The sequence below is a fragment of the Echinococcus granulosus genome, assembly GCF_000524195.1.
Source record: "Echinococcus granulosus chromosome Unknown EG_S00013, whole genome shotgun sequence".
Lineage (NCBI taxonomy): Eukaryota > Metazoa > Platyhelminthes > Cestoda > Cyclophyllidea > Taeniidae > Echinococcus > Echinococcus granulosus.
In genome coordinates, this window is record NW_020170393.1 from 1,419,055 (window position 1) to 1,443,704 (window position 24,650).

Genomic DNA, 24,650 nt, shown 5'->3' on the forward strand with positions numbered 1-24,650 from the left:
TAGCTGGATATTAATACAGCCTGAACACACCATGTAAATATCACATCGAAATCAAACTAAATTTGGAATTTGAGGTAAAGTAGATAGTAGATAGTGCAAAAAAAATCCTAACAAGCTTCACAAATTTGTATTTGTAAAGTGCTTAGGGATTCCAAATCGCTTTTGGCAACTTGACGGGATAATTGCCGAAACTAGCCAGGGGGCACTTGTTAAAATGAATTCCTCTAGACTGCGAATACTTCACCAATCTGTGTCGGTCTCATTTGAATTAGGTTTAGCACCGACTAAAGGACAAGAGCTTGCAATTACAGCGGAGGATAACGACTTTGGAAAGCCATTCATTGTTGTGGTATCGTATCGTGCCCAAGAAGCACCCTCTCTGACATCCCTACTGGCGCTTTCGCATGTAAAGGTAGATTACTAACGTGCCAAACTTGTACACTTTAAAAAATTGTTCTGGAATGACACATCGAAAGGGCCTAAAAAACCAAGGCGCCAGACACGTGGGTGTCAAGATTGGTTTATCTTTCAAGTGGAATTGCCTTGACCTTCCAGAAGTGTACAATGCATCTTTTACACTGTTTTGTCTCAAAATTGCGGTTAGTCACTTGATTTATAATGTTTCCTACCTCCAAGTTCACGCGGTTTTTGATGAGGCAGGCCATTTGTAAGGTCATCACTGTGCCCCAGTAAACATAGCAGTCACCGGCTTTGGGGCAGACAAGTGTTGTTCGCACAGGTAGTTGAAAACCACTGGAACTGTGTTCTATGGTACGCAAAGCCGATGAAATATATTTGGGCGCCTATTTATGGAAATTGGAAGCAATGTTGGCAAATAGTCGATTTAAGATCTTCAGTCTATGGAGTTTCGGCCACCGTCTCAGTGTCAGAATGTTAAACCTTCTCTCACATCACTATGCCTCCGTGCGCCTTCAAAGACGACTCGAACATTGCAGCAGTGACATAGTGATATCGAAATAAACCCTAGATAGTTTACGTTGTGGTAGCTGACGCGGGAAGTTGACCAAGGGGAGCGCTCAAAAGAGGAGAGGGGTTATGTAATACAATGGTTGTTTAACTTTCGGTTATGGTAAAGAGCCACTTTAAGTTTGGCAAAAATAATATTTATTGTTAAAGCCTGGGTTGGCTAATTTTACAGTCTTTATCAGAATGCTAGAAATATATCCTTGTTAGTTGGGCCAGGCACATAAGGACTAATGCTAGGATTGAGGTTTTACTAGGATGTTATTCATTTCAAAGATTGTGTGCATGAGTAACTATAAATTATAGAAGAAAATAATCAAGTGGTCTAATAGAGGACGGAAAAATTGCTGCTCCTAAATATCTTAAAACACTCCGTTGCAAGTATCAGTTGTTTACTTTGAAGCGTGTCTATGAAATTTGAGATTACACAACATTCTAGAGCTAATTAAAGTTAGGAGTAAAAAAATACATTTTGTACCTCAAATGATTTTAAATTTTGCAACCAAGTTAAAAACACCTCATTTGGAGAACTCGAAACCAATTGAAAGTGTGTATGCAAATTGGCTTATTTTTGATTCTCAAGGTCGTAGGCGGCTCCTACGGAATTATCGCCCTGTTCTTCATTAGGTTGAAAGATGGTTTGTTCCATGTGATACTTGTTGATGAATTTTAGGAGTACAAATTTTTTTTTGGTGACTTTATGGACTTTGCGAGAGGGTCCATCACACAGGCCAATAAATACCTTCGAAGATATGAACCACTTGAAATTGTTTTGCAAACACTCTTTGCTATCGTGTCTGTATTCTTGACGATACGAGCCTTCAATGCGCTTTCTGGAGGTTTTCAAGTCAAGACTTTTGTGTTCAAATTTGTCACAAGTCTCCCATATCTGCGTGAAATCAAAAAGAAAAAGCTTCAAGAGGCTAAAAAGGACATTTTCAAAACTGTTCATGGCAAACTGTGCAAACTCGGCTACCGAACTTGTTTGCCCTCGATGTCTAGCTCAGTCGTAAATTTGGAAGTGCTGTATATTCCTGCGTTTAGAGTGAAGTTCTTAAGGTAGCAAGCTCCTACCACTCAAGCTCTGCTGTGTCTTGGAAGGATGGCCGAATGTCAGGTGCTGTTTACCCTTCAAACAGTGGATTGAATGAGCTACTAATCGAGGTGAGATTCCGAAATTACATAAAATTGTTTTCTTGCGCAAATTAAACATGAACTTCCTTGATGTATCTAGTCGAAGATACTTGTTGGTCTTGATGCTATCTCAAATCCGGGTCTGGGAGAGGCCATGAAGCAAGAAGACAGAGTCATTTCTTTTGGTGTTTTGAAGCTTCTTTCCCTTTTATATAACAAGTTTTATCCTCTAGTCAAGGTGATTTCCTAATACAATAGAGTCGTCTTGAAAATTTGGGTTTACATTTACTAAGCGACAGAAGCGTTTTATTTCAGATTCAAAAGATGACGCTCTGGTCCAACCCTTTGCATGTGGACGCCTTTCCAGCTGTTCGTCGGATGGAAGCGGAGGTAGTTCGAATGTGCCTTACCATGTTTAATGGGGATTCTGAAAGCTGCGGCACCGTAAGTTTCCACCTTCAAAAATTGTCTAATTGTGGTACTGAAATCGCGTTTCCCAGCGGAAAACAGAATTTTTATGCACTTCATCACTTCTGGATGTGTCCATATAACGTCTGGGCCCTTTCAATGTTTATTGCAATGACTTTCTGTTCATGTGATCCTGTTTATGTCATAATTTCATGCTGATTCTGGAACTATTGACAAATTTGGTGTTTGGTTGCATAATCAGCCTTCTTAAAGCTTCATACATCCGGCTTGAAGATCCGTTCTAATTTTTTCAAGCTATCTGAAAATAGTTTTGCCCGTTTCTGATTATTTATTTTCCTGACTCATGCAATGGCTGGGGGAAATTTTTCGTAGGCTTACCACTTAGATTTATGCAAGGCGACCTTATTAGTTTTGTTTGAATTCCGAAAACAAATGCTCGAAGTCAAATCAAACCTCAGAGCTTGTGTCTGTTAATATGATGCAGTGGAATTTACTGAGCATCAAAATAAACAGTCAGATTGGATGCTTACAGTTTGGAAACAAAACTAGTTACGGTCATTACACATGACACCCCCTATTCAAACGATTTTTTAGAGTTTGCTTCAGCTTACTCCTTTCCTACCTCCTGCTCCAAGGTTGGCAATTTTTGGCAGTCTTGTTTCTCAAACTTCAGATGACTTCTGGTGGGACAGAAAGTATAATGTTGGCGTGCCTGGCCTATCGCAATCGCGCCTACAAACTTGGCATCAAGGAGCCTGAAGTGTAGGTGTTTTGTAACTACTATCCCTTTGATCACTGGGACGTGGGAGGAAGCGAGAGACTGACCGATTGGGTGTTTGAGTAGAGTCACATGCCACTGTCATAGGAGGTAAATCGCGAGAGCCTGATGAGGTCCGTTTAATCATGTACATAATTGGAAGAAATGTCATCGGTTTGCTATTCCCTCCAACTCCAACGCTGTGTGAAATCCCATGTCACCTTTTACACCTAATTTCTCAATTTAAAACCAAAAATCGTAGTATTTGCAAAGTTATTTCAAGTCTTTCACGAATTAGCTATTCTAATTTACAAAATAACTATCATTATATGTAAGTACATGGCTTGAGTAGCTAAACACATAATCAGTGGAACTTTTGGAACGCACTTTTCTGAATATTGCTGATCAACCAAATTGAGTGGGTTGTAGAAAACAAAAATAAGTTGTAAGATGCAGCTCATATTTTCCTGTAGGATTAAGCACTCGTAGCAATTTCGGGTCCGCAGATTTGGTTGCCAAGGTACTGCATTGGCCTTGTTGGCATAGCAGCATTTAAATTCGACGACGAATGTCGTAAATTTTCCCCCTTGTCAGCATCCCAAGTTGGGATGTTAGGAATTGACACGATTTGACACCACTAGTGGTGTGCTGGGGGAGAGGTGGAAAGTGACTGAACTCCAGAATAGCAGCAATAGCTTTTATGCATAATTCTATACAGGTGATATGTATCCCCACATTCACTCTACTATTCATCGCTTTGCCAATCTTTTTTTACAGGGTCATTCCTATCTCGGCTCATGCTGCTTTCGATAAGGTAATATATCTTGTTCCAACTTTATCCCTTTATAACCATCATTCATTGTGAAATCGGAGTTGGATTTTAGCCTTAATAACCCGTCTGCGGCCTGAATAAGTTCAGTTATCTTCAGGTTTTCAAATAAGGTTTATCGGCCTCACGATCACCATGAATGCCACTTTACTGTCCCGTTGTTTCTTGATAAAGGGATGATACTATCCAAAGAATAGTTCCAGTTTCTGTGATTATTTATCTCAATTTTTGAAGGACATTTATGAGGGTGTGTCCAATAAGTTGACAGTGTGAATAGCTAACGAGTTTTTCGAAGTTCCTTCCGTTGCAAATGGTTTTCTTAGTCTTAGGATCGAGGCATTCATCTAGGCGAGCTGAGCCGAGACCGGGGCTACGAATAATCCCGTAATCAAAGCAACTGTGATGAAAGCGGGTACTTCTCAAACAACACGTGAATCTTGGTCATACCATTTGTAAAAATTTAGCAGGATCGTTGATTGATACTAAACTATTTAAATACGTGACTTGGTTCAAGTATGGCTGGTTTCGAAACACAGCTTATCTTCTCTTCGAATTTGTATCATATTTGTTAAGCGGTCTTTGTTTTGCAGGCTGGCAGCATGATGAATATCCGCGTGAAGAAGGTTCCTCTGGACCCGAAAACATTTAAGGTCGACTTGAGAGCTATGAAACGTGCCATTACACGAAGGACCTGCATGGTGAGTCTTCCCTCATCTGTTTGCCAATCCATTTGATGACATCTGCGTTTATTATGGTACACGTCAATAAGGTGGCATGTTTTTCACTTTTGGATGTAGTTTGAAGTCTGTTGTTGACAGGCAGTTGTGGATAGGTTGTTTACCATTCCGGAAAATAGACTGAACGTTTACCATAATTTTCATATTTGTCAAACTTGTCAGTACCTTCACTCCTACTTCCTTTGTATTTTTAGTAAGGTTTAATTGCATCAAAATGTTTCCCTATATTTTTTTACCTTCTTAACGCATTCGCTACCAGCGTCACGTATATGTGATGCCCAAATTCTCTTGTCTGAACTTAGTGTGACTATCATTATCTGTTACACTAAATCGTGAAATGGAAGCAGATTGGTTGGTTTTAACCGAATGAAATAGATTTATCAGGATATTTTCCTGCATTTTAGTTTTTGGGTAGTAGGTTTGTTGGGTAAAATTAACGACGATTGGTGCCATGGCATCAGAATAGCAATGTGTATGGTGACTGTAGTGGTGGATTTTCCTCCAAGACCCTGACCGCGAACACGTCAACAATGGTGGCTTTTGGTGACCCCATTTAAGTAGTGCTCATTGATGTATCATTCCCACATTCCTTTCACTGTCTTTTACTTTTACTGATTTCATCTGTTTATCGTGTAGCCTTTCATTTTGACAGAAATCAGTCACCTCAGCTGAAGACTTTAAGTAGTCTCACAGAGTATCTGTACTTATTCCGTTAGAGAAGTGATTAGCTTAGAGGTCTTTGGTTTATTCACGCCATTTGAAATGTGAAATTTGAATCAATAAGATGGCAGAAGCCTTATGTGATTCCGTTGCGTGTATCTAAACACGCAACGCTTGGCGTTTTTGCGGTGCTGTCTGGCACAAACCCCATATAAACTTCTCAATAAGCCTACATTCAACTTCCGCTATGCCTAGAGGGTAAATTTCAAACACGGAAGCGTCCTAAGGACTATTATTAGTGATTGCCATTTTTAGCCTGTTTCATTTATTTTGTCAGGGTTTTGGATTTAAATAAAGCGTATGCCAGAAATTATGCGACGAAGCAAAACCTCCAGTTAATGAACCCACATCATATCAGCTAGAGGGGGCTCCATTCCACCTTGTCACATCTCCATCTTTTTTTCCGTTTTCAAGACTAAGATTGTTCCCTCTAAATGCCTGTAGAATGCTCCGCTGTTATATCTTTGTCCATTTTCATAGTGAAACTTCGCTAAGTAATTTGTGACAGGAGCTTAGGCGTTAAATTTGGTAGTGAGCTGCCACTGATCTGTCCGTTGAATGCCCAGGACCCTCTTTTGTACATACTTGTCAAAGTTTAACTGAATTTCTCGAATTATTATTTTTAGCTCGTTGGATCTGCTCCTCAATATCCACAAGGAATTATCGACGATATCAAGAGTATAGCTAAGGTGTGTGTATATGTCTGCCCTTTCATTATCTTTCATCACACTTGTATCCCGATCAGCTATGTACTGAGGAATTTTTAGAGAGCATTGCAAATTATTTGCGACGCTTTTTATCATTCTTTAACTTCTTTGGGCAAAAATGTGACTAGGTTTTGCCCTGCATTGAAGAGCACCGTGTTTTCCGGAGTGGATTACTTACAGGTGTCACAGGAATATCCCAGTAGCGGATAACAATAGCACCCTTTTATGACTGGATATTAAGTGTATTGCTAACGCATTTGACTGGCTTGAACTATATGCCTGGTTAAAAGGCCTTTCATTTGAACCATTAGATATACCATATCAAATGGCGAACCCGCCGAAAAAGTGCAACTGGAATCATTTTAAAGCATTTCAGGTGAAGACGTTGATGTGCTTTCATATGCTTCCACGAAGCTCGAGAATGTCCGAGATTACATAAATTGTCAAAATGTATCCCTAAGAAAGTCGGACGCTTGATACTTAATGACCTCTTAGCACTTGACTTACTCCTGAAAGGAGTTTGGGAACTGATAGCATGAATAACTTTTTCGAGGATTCCAGCCCTCCACCACGGGAGCAAAGCGCGAAGGGCTGAAAAAACCCATGCAGAAACACGGTTAAAACAGGCGTCGTTCTGTTGTAGTAGTTGAGATTACTGACGCTTGGGTTTTATTTTCAGTTGGGCGCTTTACGAGGTATTCCGGTGCACGTGGATTGTTGTCTGGGCGGCTTTCTGGTGCCCTTTATGGAGGAGGCCGGGTTCCCTCTTGACCTCTTCGATTTCCGTCTACCCGGTGTTACCAGCATCTCCTGCGATACTCACAAGGTGAGGTGATGCATCTTTATTCACCCACTCATCTACCTTTCCGTCGGTACAGATACTAATCTGTCTTTATAATCACTCTACTATCAAGTACTACGGTTACGCAACCGCACTGGTTAATCGTTTGGTCGGGCGCTCGAGGTAAACATACAAGACCCACAATCTATCTCGTTTCAAAGTCATTTGGTTTAGGAAATTGGGAAAACGTCCAAAAATGCTACTTGCTGATAGCTTCAGGCGTGGTACTATGATAATTGGAAAAATCTTCACCATTTTCCTCGAGTTTCTACCAACTTTGAGGAAGTATTTTCTCAGTCATTTGGAGAGCTTTTTGGGGTAAATTGATTAATGATACACTTTACCGTGATCGAGGGGTTTGCTGGGGAAACTTGCTACCCCTAAAAACGTTCCTATCCTAATTTCTAGGAGCCGCTACTGGTACCGATTCTCCGAACCTTCCGAAGTCATGCTTTTGTTCCTGATTGGCTCACACAAAGCAGAGATGTACTGATAATCAGTTGAAGGTCAAGGTCAATTGGTCGCTACAATTATGTGTAGCTGAATTTACTGAGGCACGCAAGCTCACGCTCAGGCAGTGCCTGATCTTTAGAGCCACAGAGCAGTACGCACTGATTGTAACGCCATCTTTTACTCGTTGCATCGGTGATGGGGAAATCTGTCCCAAAGTCTTTAGCTTTTAGCTGGTTAGGGGCTCGATGGGGTCCATGCCACTGGCACATGAAAACAGAAGCCGTAGTTATAAAATTGGCGTCACAGGTTATAACGAGGTTCAATAAATAAGAAGATTCCAGTGAAAAGTTGAGATGCCTTCTATCGGCTGCAAAACATTCAATATCTTTGAGTTCTTAAGGCATTGCTATTTTTTAATCGCGTAGTGACAACTGTGGTCTTAGCATATTCAAATGACGATTAAACGACAGTCAAGACCACATCTATCTGTAACTTTCTGCAACAGTCGGTAATTTAACAATCTGACATTACTTTGGTCCTATTCATCCCGGCGAATGCATTCATAGTTGTGCTGGTCTTTTTTGCCACCTTTTAGTACGGATTCGCAGCAAAGGGCTCCTCTGTGATAATGTACCGCAACAGGGCGCTTCGAGCGAACCAATTCTTTCTTCTCCCTGACTGGTCGGGTGGAATTTACGCATCTCCGACTTTTGCCGGTTCGTTGATTTATGCCTTCATGGCATTGCGCAGTTTGGATGATCGCACTGAAGTGTTGAGCTCATTGATACTTTGTCCTGTGGGCTATAGCAATGCATTTTGCTCATTCTTAAAGGCAAGTTGTATTGAAATTCAACAAAGTAGTTTATTAGCCTCCTAAGGATTTAAGTCTGCAATTTTCATGACACTCAAGGTCGACTTCTTGTCCCATCGCCAACTTTTCGGTCTACTGCAGGGTGCAAGGTGTGGTAGGGGATTTCTTCACTCAAAAATGACCACTCCAGGCATCGCAGTTTTGCAAATTCACAGATCCACGAAATTTTCGTTGAAGCCTAACTAGCTTCCACTCACGTCTCCATGTACTTTCATTAACACTTCACGTTCACTTTACTTTAATGGGATGCACTTTCGTTATATGACTTTTGTGACATGAAGTTTGCCTAGTTTACCCTCCTGGCAATGGCAAAGAAGCGTTAGTTTACAGTTTCCTCTGTTTTTAGGTTTGTCTTTATCGTCACTTCAAAAAAAGACCGGAGCCACTGAAGTTGTATACTGCACTGTAAAAGTGCTGGTGTGGCAAATGGCCATCAGGCAACACTGCACTCTATTTTTCCATCAACCGTAGAATTAAAATGCTTTGGCAGCATAATTAGGATCATTTTGAGGAATTCACTTCTAGAACCAAGCATTTATTAGCATTTTTAGCGACCTGCACCAAGCATTAGCAATTCCTTCTGCTCAGAGGCGGGTTGTGGAGCCTGGTTTCGCGATTGTTAAAACTATTATTATAACTAGAGAAAATTTATCCCTGTGTGTAGTAGAAAGGGGCTGCTTACTGAAGTTTTGATGGATCGAGCACACCCAATTCCGATGACGTTCCTAGTCTCGTGAAAAAGCCAACCTGGGAAAGTGAGGATGAGTATCTACCACCTGACCCCATTGACCAACTTCCAAGTCTCAATCTTGTATTAATAAGCCGACCCTCGTAAAATTTTCTACTCGGTATAATTTGACGAGGCTAAATTGACATGGACTCATTTGAATGGTCATCAACCATTGTACCAAAGACGAAAATAGCCAGATAGGTAAACTTGTGCCCCTTCCATGTAAAAACAGGCTTGGAATGACTCCTGCCTCTCTTTTAGACTCCAACAGTTTTCCTTTAACCAACCAATCACTTCTTGATGGGCTTTGGCCTTACGTTTCGCATTGCTATTATGCTGAAAGCTTTACACATCTTCACCGGCTTCACAAGGGAACCTTTTACTGGAGGTTTTTTTTCGATCCTATTTGCACTTCTCTTATCTCCCTCGTAGGAAGTCGTTCGGGCGCTCTTATCGCAGCCTGTTGGTCGGCGCTGATGTACTTCGGTCGAGAGGGCTATGTGAACTCCACTAAACGCATCATCTCCACTGCCCGCACTATCGCCAAGGGGTAACTACTTCACTACCTCTCTATCTCCCTTTAGCTAATGAAGTTGGGAAAAATTTAGCAGTCATAGAATTTGACAACTGTAGAACAGAAAGCAGTTCTTTTGCAGGATAAGTTGAGGCCAGCGGACAACTCCCACTCTTCTTCTCAATTTCTCTCCTCTTTTTCAGTTATGAAATTGGGTTGACTTGGTGTTGGATAGGTGTGCCGTCATTTGGGTAGACAGGAGGCAATTTCCATGATAAACGTGGAGATTATTAGATATATGATAGGTGATTTCAAATTGCTATTTTTGCCGTCGTCAGTGCTAATGTGAATCAGTCCATCAATCTAGTGTTAGTTGGCAGTGAAAAGGTATGATTGTTGAACGGGTGGAAGATTAGTTAAGGAAGTCCAGATGTTATGGTCGTCGATTATTGCAAGCTTGATCTGGGGCATTAGATGAACGAGCTTCCAAGCAAAACTCTCTTATATAGTCCAGTCTCAACTGATTCATTCTTGGCCGGATTACATAACATTAAGTTGGGGAAATTGTGAGAAGTCGATGTTACTTTTATAGCCCCTGCAGATTCAGCCATTAACAGTAGATCCCTTTCTTCTATCGCATTTTGATATGGTACTTGGCAAAATAAATTGAAGTTAGCTTTGGGGTGGACTTGCCGATTTCTACTGCCATTGTAGCACCAGCGTAATGAGGTATTCTGGTTGTGCAGGCGGACTGAAAGTCTAGTAATACGAGTGTGTGAGTTGAAGCCTAGGGGATCAGAAAAGTTGGTATAATTAAGTACGCAATTACAGCAATAACTTTGTGCGATGGCGTCTGGTAGATTTGTCATAACGGTAGAATGTCTGTCTCATCTACTTAGATGAGGTGGGGAGGCTTTCAGCTAACCAACCATCGAAATTGTCTAGTTGATTGAAGCTGATTCCCCCCCAATGTGGTGTTTGTGTGCTTCAATCATAACGAATAAACTAGCTAAACAATGGGGTTTTTATAAGAGAAGGTCAATAGTGTAAAAATCTACTACCGATACAAGCCAACTGACGATCTTTTCCCTTTAGCGTGTCATCAATCCCCGGGCTGCGAGTGTTGGGCGAACCACAGGTAAGTGTGGTTGCCTTCACCTCGGACGCCTTCGATATCTACCAACTAGCGGAGTTGATGTCGCACCATCCGGACGGCTCGGCCAATTGGAGTCTCAGTGTGCTCCAGTACCCTCCCGCGGTGCACCTCTGTGTCACCGACCTGCACACCCAGCCGGGTGTCGCGCAACTTTTTCTTGACGACCTCAAAGTGGCGGCTGAGCGCTTGCTTAACTCGCCCAAGAGCGAATCTACTGGCACGGTTAGTTCTTTTGCTTTTCTTCAATTGATCCAGCATGCCCAAGGTTCCTGTTGTAGTGGTGTCTGATGGCGCTTGCTGTGGGATCAAGAAGTGTCTTAGCGTGTTTTGAGGATTTTGAGTCCTTTCACTGGTGTTTGTGTTGACCTATGTAGGCGGCAATCTACGGGATGTGTGCACAGATTCCCGATCGTTCGCTGGTCGCCTCCGTGGTGGCGAGTTTTCTTGACGCCTGCTACGCAACCGAGGGGCCTGATGACTAGAAGTCCATGTTGACAACTTTCTCTCCTTCCTCCTTCGAAGTGATTTTGTCCATTTGTTTTAATTAACTTGTCAAATGTATTAACTTGCCGAACTGCTTATTAAAAGAACATTTTTCGTATTTTCATTGTTTATTGGAATTGATGTTGAATTACCATTGGTGGTAGAAATCAGTAAGTCAGTTTTTTTCCTGCCTTTGCTTTTAAACTTACCAAAGTTAGTCGCGTTTCATGCCTCCGTTCCTGAATTGTCATCTTCAGAGAATGTGATTATACTGAACTGGCAGACAATCACTGTCAATCTTGCCCGGTTTCATGGTTACCTAGTAGGTGATTTGTGCATGAGATATCTAATTCAAATAAGTCCACACTGGGCAATCTCTGGTCTAAACACCTCTGTGGGTCGGATAGATCTGTTATCTTGCACTTTTCCTCAGTTTACATTAAACTTGATGATATTTGGTGAAATGGTACTCTTTACGTTTTCACTAGCTATACGAGGCAGTGAGTTGTACGTGATTCCTACTGTCACATGTCAGTCGAGGTGATAGTTTGTTGCCTGCTCTTGAGTTTGTATCACTGCGCCAGAGGTAAATCACACCAAGATTTTTGTGAAGTTGCGATACGCATCAAGGCAAATCTGCACAAGTGGAATGCGAGTAGTTGTTTGGGTAAATTTGCAAATTGATTTTTGCAAGAAGAATTTAGCCATAAGTAATCACGTATGTGTCCTGTCAGCAAATAATAGTGAAGATAGAGGTGCTTCTTTGCGTTTACAAAACGCTGAATCAGCAAAATTGATAAGATATTCTCTGAAGACCACCGAAGCAAAGATTGCGGTATTCACTATAGCGGAAAACGGACTACATAAGGAAAGACGAGGTGTAATCAGAGGTACCATATTCACAGATGCAGTTATCCTTTGGGATTGGGTTCGTTTTCCGCCGCCACCGATGTAGTGCCCCGAGTCTTCCCCGAAGTCGAAGGACTAGAGGTCTAGAGGCCATTCATTGTACTATTATTATGTCTACTATCGTCTTCAGAGAAGTCTGGGGGCGCTACATCGGTGGTAGCGGCAAGTGTATCCTATTTCAAAGGACAACTACCTTAATTTATACTGCTGGATGATAAACCTTAATGGGACGGGAAAGTGTGCACGCTGTGGATGAGAGAATCTGCGACGATCTCGTGCAGAAGGGTTGGTAATCACGTCAACATTCGGCAGCTACCCTAGTCCCGTGATCTACAGTAATGCTACTAACAGCAAGCGACACCAGCTATGAACCACCTAGAAGTGTTTCATTACAAAGCTGCTTACCTTATCCGTATCAAGATATCGAATATATGAAAACGTGATACCTCCTCTACTTCTCTACTAGCTGAATGGAGGCCAGATAGTAATGGTGGGCAGCACTGAGGCGAGGACAACGTGGTAATAAGAAATCAAAGCGAAGCCCTGCACCACGGAATCTTCAAAAATCTCGTTTTGTTGCATGACTCTGCATCTAGACCAGCTGTAGACACGTGTGATGGTCAATAAATTTCCCTCTCCCGGATGCATTTTCCACACAGGACGAAGCTCCAGATCTAGTAGAAATGCCAAGGGGAATCAGTGACGTTGCGGTGAAGAATCCCCCAGACGCATGGAAATTCGATCGTTGGCACAATTGAGTCGTGGACGCTTTTCTGCAAAACCAACTGTGTTGAGATAGCTGACGAGGAAAGTTGACCAAGGAGAACGCAGGGGTGATGCTCAAAAAGAGGAAAATGACTAACATGCTAGCTGTTTAACCCTCCGTTTTGGCAAAGAGACACCGTGTCTCTGCCATTGTGCCTTTGCCGAATGGGATGGCTTCCGGGCCATGCCATTAGCCCCAAGGCTCCCGTATACCGAATGTATGAATATATATATTCTGCCCAAGTATAGTCTCCTTCGAATTCTAGGGAAGTCTGAAGAAACTACAAAAATAATTATTAGTACTAAATCGATTACCCGAGTAATTTTTGCTCAGGTAAGTGAATACACAATCGCTCATGAAAGATTGCTCACAGATCCAAGTGCAGTTGGAACTAGATCTCATTTTAGTCAATGATGTACGGTCAGAAAGAAGGATAGTCGCTCTGATTTCGGTCACTGTCCCAGTGGTAAGACGTTCCATTGAAGGTATTTTTACCAACATCTGACCAGCACTCTCCTACACTTGCACAATTCCCAATCTTCCACTAAGTTGCAATAAATCGGACCACAATTAAAGCATTATCGTGGGTTAATAAATATCCCATGTCTATAAACATGGTAAGAAAAAAGCCATTAAGCAAAAATATAACCAAGGCTACCACGCGAGCCCGCAAAGGGGAACAGATTCCAAATCTTGGTTGAAAATCATTTGAGGTCTTCCTAAGTGACACGTCTTCCCTAATGTCACAGGGAGCCACATTAATCGGGTAAAACATTTTGCTACACACTCTTTTAAATGAACCTTCTAAGTGAGAACTGATCAGTTTAGGTCAACTTACGTAACGGAGTGGACCCATTTAAGCCCTACTAAAGAAATCAGTTCCTGTCTCCCTTACACCATGACATCCTATAAATGTCAATATCGTCACTCAAATGAAAGATATCATCCCTTACGCAATCTCTCTGTTGTAAAGGCACGAAATTAGACGTGGAAGTAAGAAACAAAGAATTCGATACAATGCACTACCATCATGCAGAAAGGTCAAGAGGCTAGTGAGATACCCCATGAGCCAGTCCCCCAGGCAAAAGTAAATCTTTCAAAGACCTAAGTTCCTGTGCATTTAAACATAGGGCTATATAACTTATCGAACCATTACACTCAAAATATCGAATGGACGATTAATTGGTTAGAGCATCGAAGGGTCTTTAAACAAACTAATTTTTATAACAAATGTAAAGATTTGCTCTGCTTTATCAAAATAGTCTGTGTTTCAATTAATATTCCATAAATAAATAGTATAAAATCGGTCTAGTGCCGTATTTGGGAAAGCAGTAAAACTAAGAGCTTGTATGGATGTTTATAAAATAAAAGCGCATGCTGGCAACATTGCTTATAATACATGTCTTATGGCACGCAAATGTCCTAATCTATTACATATATTTTGTTTGTTTGAGCCATCGTGGTAAATTTTTTAGTCATGTAATCTTCAGACACTTTTGAAAGGGCGTGGTCTGCTGTGGTCGCGTGTTCTTGCCACCCTTCGGCCTTCTGGTCTCGTCTCGGAGTGTATTAGTTAATTAACTTTAACATGGATCCAAGACGGTATAAAAATACCTGTCGATCAGGTATGCTTGATATTTAGCTTGATATACCATTCTAGTACTAAGACCGGAGTATCTCAGTTCTTCTGAGACCATGAACCGTGGGGTTAACACAAATACTGCTCCGGTTTATTCTGATGGGTATACTGTTCCAATGAGGAATCGTCATGACCGCTTTGCAACTGGTACTTAGTCGTTTCTAGTTAACACCTCCTAGGCCAGTCGTATAGTGTAATCAGAAGTCATTATGCCAATGATCCAAATTTTATGTACCACAAACAATTTAGAAATGACGAAACCCGAAGTAAACAGCCAGGTCACAATCAAACTGAGCAATTACGACGCTCCAGAGAAATGGATATGTTCAAAGACATCGGTTTTAATTTCGAAAACGAAGTTTTGAGGGCCGTCCGGTTCATGTATTCGGACAAGCGCTCAAGTAGCAACCAAAATATGCGAGTGACAAAGAAGGTTAATCTGTCCTCCACGCACTCTGTAGTGCGCGTTGCCACTCGTCTTTCCAATCGTGTGCTGTCGTTGTATGAAAGGAATCTACTTAAACGCATTTTAGTCAGTATGCATGAAAAGGTCAATGAGGCGGCATGCAGGCGATTGCTAGTGCGACTCGTCAAGGCACCAACTGTGCCCTGTACACCCAATTGTTCGTGGTGTCAGCGTATCACTACGGAAGGATGTATTTCCCGCTCCTATTCCAACCAGAATTACAATAGCGATGAGGACAACAGTTACGCTGTCACAGGTGCCAAGTGGGTCGGCTCAAACGTAAGCGGCAGCAGGCACTTTGCACTGCCTCCGGAAAACGGTCCATGCCCTGTGGGGATAACTGACAGGTCCTTTTGTCAATCCCTCTCTCTTGACGCGAGTCCCCTTTCTGAGCCGTGCGCCACCCCACCGGCAACCTTCGTCGAGCGCTATATCGACGTCCATCACGACCATCTGCCTCCAGATGATGTAATCTCCAGCAGTAGTAGTTGCAACTCCCTGTAATGGGATTTTGTAAATTTTTTAGATTTGTATTTTTTCGTACACATGCTTCAGCCTGCCTTTTGTTTTAACTATCGTGCGTCTCCTACTCCCCCTACCGTTGGCACTGATCATGTAGCTCTATGATTTGTGTATCTATGCTTATGACGCACTTGCAGTCAAACTGTATCCGATCTGCCACCCTTTACCCCCCCCCCACCCCCTTGTGTTATTTTGTACTCCCCAATCTGTTTCAATGTTCTCATGAACCACGAACTCTGAATGCTTTGGAGAAAAACGTTTGCTACCATGTATAAACTGTACCCTGTGAACGATTTCTTATTTCTTGAAATGTAGGGACCCACGCGATCACCGGAGATGCATTTGGTGCTCAGGGTTACTCCGGCGCCCAAAATCGCTTTTCATGTCGTTGATTGGTGGTTTAATGAAATTCGAATTTGGGGATCCCCAGTTGAGTGGGCATTTGTTGCGACACAGCAGCAGTCGAAACGTGGGTATTGTTGAGGCAGGGTCATCACGAAGTCTATACGGGTGTCTAGTAACCCGTAAAACGACTTTCCTGGCTTTGGCTTCTTACCCCCTCCCCCTTAGCCCGCGACGGGCCCATTCGGCACCAGTCCAAGAACTGGCAACAGCTATGTGGGCTTTCTCCACCATTGCCATCACAATTAACTTCTTTGGCAACGGCGATGTCGCTCAATCTCCAGCTCCACGTAATGCCCTTCGGGAGAGTGGTGCACTCCTTCCCAGACAAAACCTGAACTTATAAAAACAACGTTTTTGGTGCAACTCACAGTGGTGAAGGCGATGGTGGTATCACCCAGCGACGCACACAGACACGAGCGAAAATTTGTATGTGTGTGTGGGATAAGTTACCGTGGATTTATCTTCTAAAGAGGGCTGGGGAGAGGGAAAGGAGGAAAGGATTTAAAGAGCCTCAAATAGCGCTTTGGGATGCATGTACCGCTTTTTTTTCCTGGGCGGTGTTGTTGGACTTTCTCGAGGGAGTAGGCGCGTACTAAAAAATCGATACCGGGAGGGTCATCGATTTTTGAAGAAATTCAAAGCCTCCCTCTGGAGGCGCCTTTAAAGGCATCGCGGGCGGAAATCTGTCAGTAGAAAGAGTAATATGGACTAGGATGTGCATTTCCTCCACACTTACAACGTGGTCACTGACGGCACATTTACTGGGAGGTGCTACAGCTCGAAGCACCAGGAGATGTAACTAGTAGGTGCTGCTCGTTTCGCCGTTTTCTTTCCTAAAATATCATCCGCTGAAATATGCTTAGGAATCCATGTAATCAGCAGTGGTACTGCTCGTTTTTTATTAAGTCACTTATACCAGTTTAATGTGGAATCCTTGAGGGTCAACAATATTAAATTTGAACACAAAGCTTGTTTTATTGAAATGAGTAGTGGGGTTAATGCTTCGACTTCTGATTTCGATTGAAAAGGCGTTAAAAAGGCCTCAATTTCCTTCTTGATTCGATATCTATAACTCAATCGGCACTCCAAGAAGTTGAATCGAGGAATTATCCACCCCCAAAGACTTTCGGATCCACTTCATTCCTCCAACTCACTTTCAAATCACCCACAGACACCAGTAAACTCTTGGAATCAAATTAACTTAAGTTTCTGGGTAACAATGCATTTGTGGTGATAGCGGGAGAAGGTCCCAGCACATTTCAATGGCTGGCAGAACCAGGCATAGATTTGCAACAGTCATAATGCTTTTAGAGTCCGATTTCACTCTCTTAAGCATGCATTTTTGGGCGATTCAGCAGGATCTAACTGCTGTTCCTTACTCTGACCGCATATCATTTATTTTTTTTCCACTTCTTAGCATTGCTTACTGCTGCATCGCCATCGGTGCGGGAAACTCTTGCCCAGCCTGGGATCAACGAAGTCAGCGTTCTTTTCCCAGCTTCTAAAATGCTGTTACTGTTGCTACTACCTCTACCGCCATCGTCCATTGTGGTGGCGGCGGAGGTGTTGGTGGTGGTGGTAGTGATTACGTGATAAGTGCTGCGCGGGCTTTTTGGCGGCAAGCCAACAACACACCCCCACACCCTACCGAAGGCACAAGAACCAATCACTGCACCTCGTGCTACGTAGTCATCATGGAGGGCGGAGGTTACGCAAGCATGACCACAAAAACCAGCAATACACCTTGAAGTAAGCATACCCATCCCCTTGGCCTAAATTAAGGGAATATTTTTTCTTGGCGGTGACGCAAAAGGCCCTCCTCCTTCTCCGCCAATGAAAAGTGGAAACTGCAGATATTTATTGGTACCACCTTTTTTTCTTCAGGCACTTTGTGCTACAACAACTGCACCCTCCCTACTTATAGGGGGGGGGGGGCAAGTGCCTTCCCCCCACACCCCTTACCTGCTTTCGTTGTGCTGTCTACAATAAATCAAACCGAGTGTAGGTGTGTGTGCGCGTGTGTGTGGGCGGAGATGCGGGTGTGCGCTACCGGGGAGGGGGAGCGGTGAGAGATCGACATTATTGATGCTTTTATGTGCGTGCGTGGTTATGCGTGTGCATGCACGAACACTAGGGTGCAGTAGCCTTGATCACACGTACACCAGGTAACCTTGAGCGAGTAGTGTTTGGTGTACGCCCACTCACCCCTCAGCCACCCTCCCCTCACAGCCCTTGCCCCCCCCTATCATACCAAGCCTTCTCTTCCGGCGAAACACACATACTGCTGAGTGATACATGGAGTAGTCGACGGGTCAAGTCTCCGCTCTCTCTCTCCCTTCAGCTAGCCAGCAGCCACCTATGACTGCGTTCTCTTCACGTCTTTAAATACACTGATCTTTGCGAGGTTTATTTAGATTAACTTAGTAACCGTCACTTCCCTTTCCGTGGAGCCGCATAAATCCCCCATCCTCCCTCCCTCCCTGAATTGCGCTAAATAAAATCCAAGCATAAATCAGGCATAGCTGTGTCATGGCGGCGACTGAGATTAGAACGCACAGTGGTTGCGAGTCCGAACACAGTAGACAATTGGGGGTGATAAATTTTGCACCCGCCTAGTACTTCAACCAGCGTTATTTAATTGCTACTTCCGGTCACCCTAGACAAGTCAAGTCATGGTGTACACGTGTGAATATGTGTGAATGCGTATGTGTGCAGACATATTGCATATAATAGTGCCCAATTTATAATGCCGTTTCATCTATTCCAAGGGTGTGTCACACCCGGACCGCCATCGCTGATACCATCGGCATCATCACGGCGTTGTCCGAGAGCGAGATTATCGCCTTTAACTGCGTGAATAGTCGTAGACAGGCTTTCATACCTCCCAAAAGGGTGAAGCAGACTAGCCAGGACCCCTTTTTTCGTCTACGCACCCAACCACTGGCTACGTTCAATCCATTGTTCGGTTGAATAATGTTGAGAATACCAGAAAGGCTGTCACTGGAATTTAAAGCTTGCAGAATCACCAAAAAATAAAACGATGTTTGCCTTCACGAGTCGTTTAAGTTTAAGTTGTCATCCTGGTTCCGTGACGTTCAGTCCATGTCGTTGCCATGCCAACAACCTACTTACCCCCACACATCTTTTACCACCCCAGATGAGACGATGATGTATTTAAAATTCCAGGTTTTAATTAATTTGCTAAATAAACTTCAGGATCCTTGCTTGACAAGGTTATTTGTGGATATTCCTACTGACAGCGCAAAGTGACAGATGACATTTACCACAGTACGGTAAGTTTTTTTGGTGTTTTTCCATCCAACCGAGTATCTTAGCCGTCGCAATTTATTTATCCAGCAATCCAAACGAGCATGACCATCAGGTGCCTAACCTACTCACAGGTGTCAGTTAAGGTCAACCTTACCTGTGGAACGCCCGGCTTATTGATTTCTTGGCGCAGTCATACCAGGGGTGAAACGTGAGCATAATAGCTGGAAGCTAGGTCATCAACTCACACACGGAAGGGCTTTTTACATTTGAGTACAAATATGGTCACAACCGAGGCGCCTTTGGGCTGTCCAGGCTGACGGACGACGACGCCGCGGCATTTCCGACCGCGCCTGGCGGGTAGCGAGGATAGCGAAGATTTGTTAGTTGTGGCAGCTCCTACATGTGTGTACTTGTGCAGTCTTGCACGCATATAAGTATACGGCGTCTTTTTTTTCAGGGGGGAGGGGGATGGCCAGCGTAGATGCTCATTTAGCTTGACAAAATTCGTGGCATTTCTCGTTCCTTTTAATGTCATTTTCCCGATTTAAAAATAGCTTTAATATTTACTAATATGCATTAAACATGAGGTTCAAAAATTACTCATCCTTTTAAATGAAACCCAACCTTTGCCTAATAGAAAAAATCGTGGATTTATGGAGCGCCTGGGCGACTACATGTCCCCAAAGTTTGAAACGAGCGCATTCCGCCGCGAGCGAATGAGCATCGATTATCGATTATCGACTGAATGCCGGATATTCACACGTAAGCACGTCCTTGGGATCGCGGCTGACTTCACCTCGCGTGATTCAGCCACGCGGTTAGCGAGACTGCAGTCGGTGGAAAAGTGACCTTCGCAGGCGACATCAGCGAGTGAGATGATGTTGTGGTAGACGCAATTAAAACGTGTTTTCACACGCCTTCCCTCAGGAGGCAGGCCTCACCGTTCCAGCCTGGGTAGGTGGGGCGAAAGAGGGGGAAAGGGTGAGGCGAGAACAATGCGGCTCCATCGGGGAGAGCGGTGGGTGTAGGTGGTAGAGCCCGCAGCTTTACACTCACTCACATCGGGTCAGCGCATGTGCGGTTAATAATAGATGGACTGGGCCAACGACAACACCAACTACATCTACGTCATTCAGCTGTCCAGACTACCGCAGGGCGTGGAAAGATAAAGTCGAGTGTGAGTCAATGGAGCGGCTTCCAGATATCGTCTTCACATTTCATGAATTCACATTTAGGCTGATGAAGATGAAAGCTAAGGCTATTTTAATAATGGAAAAACATGGCTTATGATGTGGCGATGGCTCACAAGGAAAGGAAAAGCCTCAGCACATCAAGGCATCACGAGACTATGTGGTGAGAAATCGCTTTTCTGTGTCAATTTCAGGGCGAGTTACGCCAACTAAACAACTTCCCACACATTTTGATAATGGCGGCTACGTCGACAAAAGCCTTCGATCGGTCATGTCGGTACGATGGGATGTAAGTGCGTGGGAAGGTGAGGCGCCCATTCCCCTTTATCGATCGCGCCAGTGATCCGGCTAAATCACCCGCCCGCAGAGCATTTAACTGAGAGGATAGCATTTGCTGATCCGACAGTAAAAAATACTTGTCTACTGCTTCAACAACAACGACGACATTGGCGCTAAACTGCACTTTTTTTCCGTGAATATCTTGTACTTTCTGTGAGCAAAGCGGGTGCGCTCGTGTATGCAGGCGAGACAATGGAGCCGAGTTTTGGCACGCGATTTGTCGCATTGTTTCTATGTTTGTGCGTATGTGCGTGTGCGTGTACTTTTGGCACCTCTGCTCTTGGGTGACGGAACAGTTCAAGGGGAGGTAGAAACACACGCAAGCTTAAAACACAAAGTTATTCTTGTGTTTATCATGGCTACTTCCTTCGCCTAACCCACTAATTTTTTTCAGATGGTAATGATGGGTCGATGTTTAAGCCCATCGCCCGTTTAAACATTCAAAAAGGCTTTCACCAAAAGCGTTACAAAATCGCGTAGCTATAAGAGATAACCGATGCTACTACTTATAATGTATCAGCCACCAATTTGCAATATAACTACTATGGGTTGGAGAGTTGGCTGTCTGGCTGTGGAGTTTAGGCAGTCTAAGTTACCTTAATCACACATTTCATGTGAGGTGAGGATAAAGAGATCAAAAATATGAGCACCTGTGGCACGTTGCGATTGGAACGTGTCTAGCCTCACCGCCTATCATGTCATCATGGTGACCTGAGCAGCAAAGATTGAGAAAACTTTTGCTTACAATCTATTCAGTTGATTTCTCAAGAACGTCATTTTTTTGTGCCAATTACCAGTGGGAGGTCAGCTTAAACACCCTTCGCACTGAAGTCTCCATATAGAGCCATGCTGGCAAAGCCGACTTGAAACATATTGTGACAGCAAAACACTGAGAATCAAGACCAGTTTTCTGGGTACAGATATAGGCAATAAAAATTATGATCATCACTTTCGTGTCCATAGGTGCTCCAAACATCCCCTAGGGAAGACCATTAATGGTGCGGAATTCTGGTATGTCAAAACGATTTGTTGATCAAACCTTTTATGATGAAACAACTGTTTTAAATTGTTACAAAATTGTATGTTTCTACTTCATCCATCCATATTTGATGTGGATAGTTTACAACCCCCATCTAAATTAGGCCGAAAGCTTATTAAAGTAATGGTATGGCTAAGATCGCCATGGCTTCATAACGCATTTTGCCATCCTCTCGACTATTTGAAAGGCGGTCATTCTTGAATCGAGATGACTCTCAAGCACTTGAAATCTACGCCGTGACGTATGTTGGCAAAAGACGTAGCATTCTTCTGGACACCAAGAATAATAGCACTGACGCAATAAATTCTCTTCGTGGATCAAATTTATAGCTCTTTATCTCAAAATACGGGTGGGATGTCCACTGGTACTTCCCAAAACCCAGTGAAACTTGTGCAACCAAATATCTTATTCCCATTGCCCCTGTTCTTCCAAGCTTTTGGAGGGTGTCGGTAGCTCTAGCCAGCTCACCTTGGCTTGTTATAATAAAGTAGCAATGCAAGATAACTTTTCAGGTCGATTAAATCTCACAGAGAATTCTGCAAAAAAAGTATAACAGAGCTTAAGCTTTATTGACACAACTAAAAATAAACAAGTAATATCATCGACTACTTTCATTTGGTGTGTGAAGCGTTATTCGTGAATTGCGATAAAATCAACAGCTTCAAATTAGCATTCAATAGAAAAATTAGAGCATTTTTTTTCACATTGGTTCCACTATCTTATTGGTCAGTTGTACGTGAAGACTTAATTAGCATTTCAAGGTCACACAAGTGTCAGGACCAATGACATCGCAGCATTTAGATTGCCTCTCCCCACGCCTAAAGCTGTGGGCTTTGGCACGTCATTAGGGGGGGGGGGGGGCTAGTGTTGAAACCAATAGGAAAGACTCAATTTTCCCTCTGTTTTCTCTCTCCACAAACTTGTTCACACTAAATATACACACATATTTACTCTTTATATCCCTTGGGGCTGTTTTGGCGACTTACACAGTTGACAGAGGCGTTTGGGAAAATCCGCAGTTATTAATACAGTTCCATGTAATATATGAGCGTTGTAGTCTGCTCATGACGGTATAGTTAGGAGGACTTTTACGAAATGCTGCTTGCTTCAAATATTGCCAAAATGACTTGCATCACAGAAATGGCGTCAAAGTGTCATGACGCAAAGACACACTACTCTCTCCTCCCATACAGATTTTACTTTGAACTGACTTTCTGGGCAGCGGTGACGAGTTGTAAGCCGGTAAGCTAAAGAGCACTTATTGTGCCTTATAGCTACTACAAAAGTGCATAAGTAACTTAGTTCTCTTACAATCTGTTTCTAATGTTGCCAATTTCCAGAGGGAAAAAGCGGGGTATCAACTTTTGCTTTAATAAGATAGGGCACCTATTTAATTAATGGAGCAGACACTTAGGTGATACCATCCACGGAAAAGTAACAGATGACTTGATTCATTGTTAAGTGAAGCAAATCTGACTTCGGTTTATCATGGGATCACCATTATATGAGAGTGATTTCAAATATTTGATGATAACTGGTTGTCAAAACGTGACGTAATGTCAAACAACGAGTCAATTTCCCACTCGATCTCATGGTATTAATTTGACAGACTTCTGGATATGCTTATGGTGAAGTTGTCCACATGGTAACCGGTGGTGAGAACTCGTACATATCCTCGAAACGCGTATGAATTGCAATTTTAACTGACCTGATGATTTTTTAATGAATTGTTTAGGCTTTTTATCCCAGGTGGCTAAAGTCCATTGAAAAGCGTGACTATACAGGTTTTCAGTCTACTGGGTTTCGGAGAGGAGTTTGTCCATTCCATAGAGGCTGATGTTATTTGAGCTCCTCTGTAAGTTCATGACAAAGTCACTTCGTATGACTTTGGAGCTTAATGAAATGCCGGCGTCAGCAAACTCACTCCAAAAGTATAACAATCGCCATACCCTGACCGAAAGTAGCCTGGAAATGATACATTTAAGGAGGATGGCTGACTTCTGCGAAGACTTTATAGCATCGATGATAAGCAAGTAAGTCTGTTTCAAGTTTTCCTGTCAAAACCAGATTGAGCAAAACGAAAAAAAATATGTAAAAGATCAGGTTATAAAACATACTGGAAGTAGCTGGTTAGGAAGATTATTTGTAGACTCTACACTTCCTTACATTAAGAGGAGTTGTGATTTCTCCAGACAAGTCATTTGCTGTCTAGACGGACATTCCTACGGAAAGCGAACAGCACATTATGGAACAGCCTCCACCCTTCACCACCACAAACCAATAGAATATTAACAGTACATATCACAACTACGATTATCCTGAAATTCAGAAGCCTCCTTGGGGTGGTGGGGATCATTGCATGATCTTCTTCGAGATTCTCCAGTCTCCCGAGATTCGGTCTACACCCCGTTCTTCCATGGCACCTAAGCTACTGGTCAATCATTCCTTCTCTGGGCTGATAATAAAACTATTCTCTGACTCTCGTACTTCTGAAAGGATTTTGGGATAACTTGGATATTCCATTGGTGACAGCATTAATGGACCCATCATAAAAGAAGGATAAGTAAGCTTTTCATGGTTTGAATATCACGCATATCTGCTCTAAAAAGTACCTTTCATTTCTCAATTTGGAGTTCTGCGTAATGGCCGGTTAGAGGGAGACGAGGCTTAAAGACATTGAAATTAACCCTGAAGAACTGCTTGCAATGCGAATTCTCTTTAGCAAAGTAGTTTTCAGTGAGTTATTATTCCATTACAGAG

The 24,650-nt window shown here is 42.9% G+C and overlaps 2 protein-coding genes across 2 annotated transcripts; both read left to right on the forward strand. All coding sequences in view use genetic code 11, as the record gives it.

Annotated features, from left to right (window-relative positions):
• Positions 1–1,684: 1,684 nt before the first annotated feature.
• Positions 1,685–11,344, forward strand: EGR_02861 (Sphingosine-1-phosphate lyase; the record flags this gene model as incomplete). Its single annotated transcript, XM_024492110.1, has 13 exons — positions 1,685–1,993; positions 2,029–2,148; positions 2,219–2,356; positions 2,434–2,562; positions 3,221–3,309; positions 4,082–4,118; positions 4,724–4,831; positions 6,217–6,279; positions 6,977–7,123; positions 8,187–8,307; positions 9,625–9,742; positions 10,802–11,084; positions 11,237–11,344. The coding sequence occupies 13 exons, from the start codon at positions 1,685–1,687 to the stop codon at positions 11,342–11,344; spliced, it is 1,770 nt and encodes a 589-aa protein (XP_024353604.1).
• Positions 11,345–14,608: 3,264 nt separating this feature from the next.
• On the forward strand, positions 14,609–16,395 carry EGR_02862 (hypothetical protein; the record flags this gene model as incomplete). The annotated part of the gene is made up of 5 exons (XM_024492111.1): positions 14,609–14,645; positions 14,681–14,806; positions 14,839–15,593; positions 15,963–16,120; positions 16,218–16,395. 5 exons carry the CDS (start codon positions 14,609–14,611, stop codon positions 16,393–16,395), a joined length of 1,254 nt encoding a protein of 417 aa, XP_024353605.1.
• Positions 16,396–24,650: the final 8,255 nt, after the last annotated feature.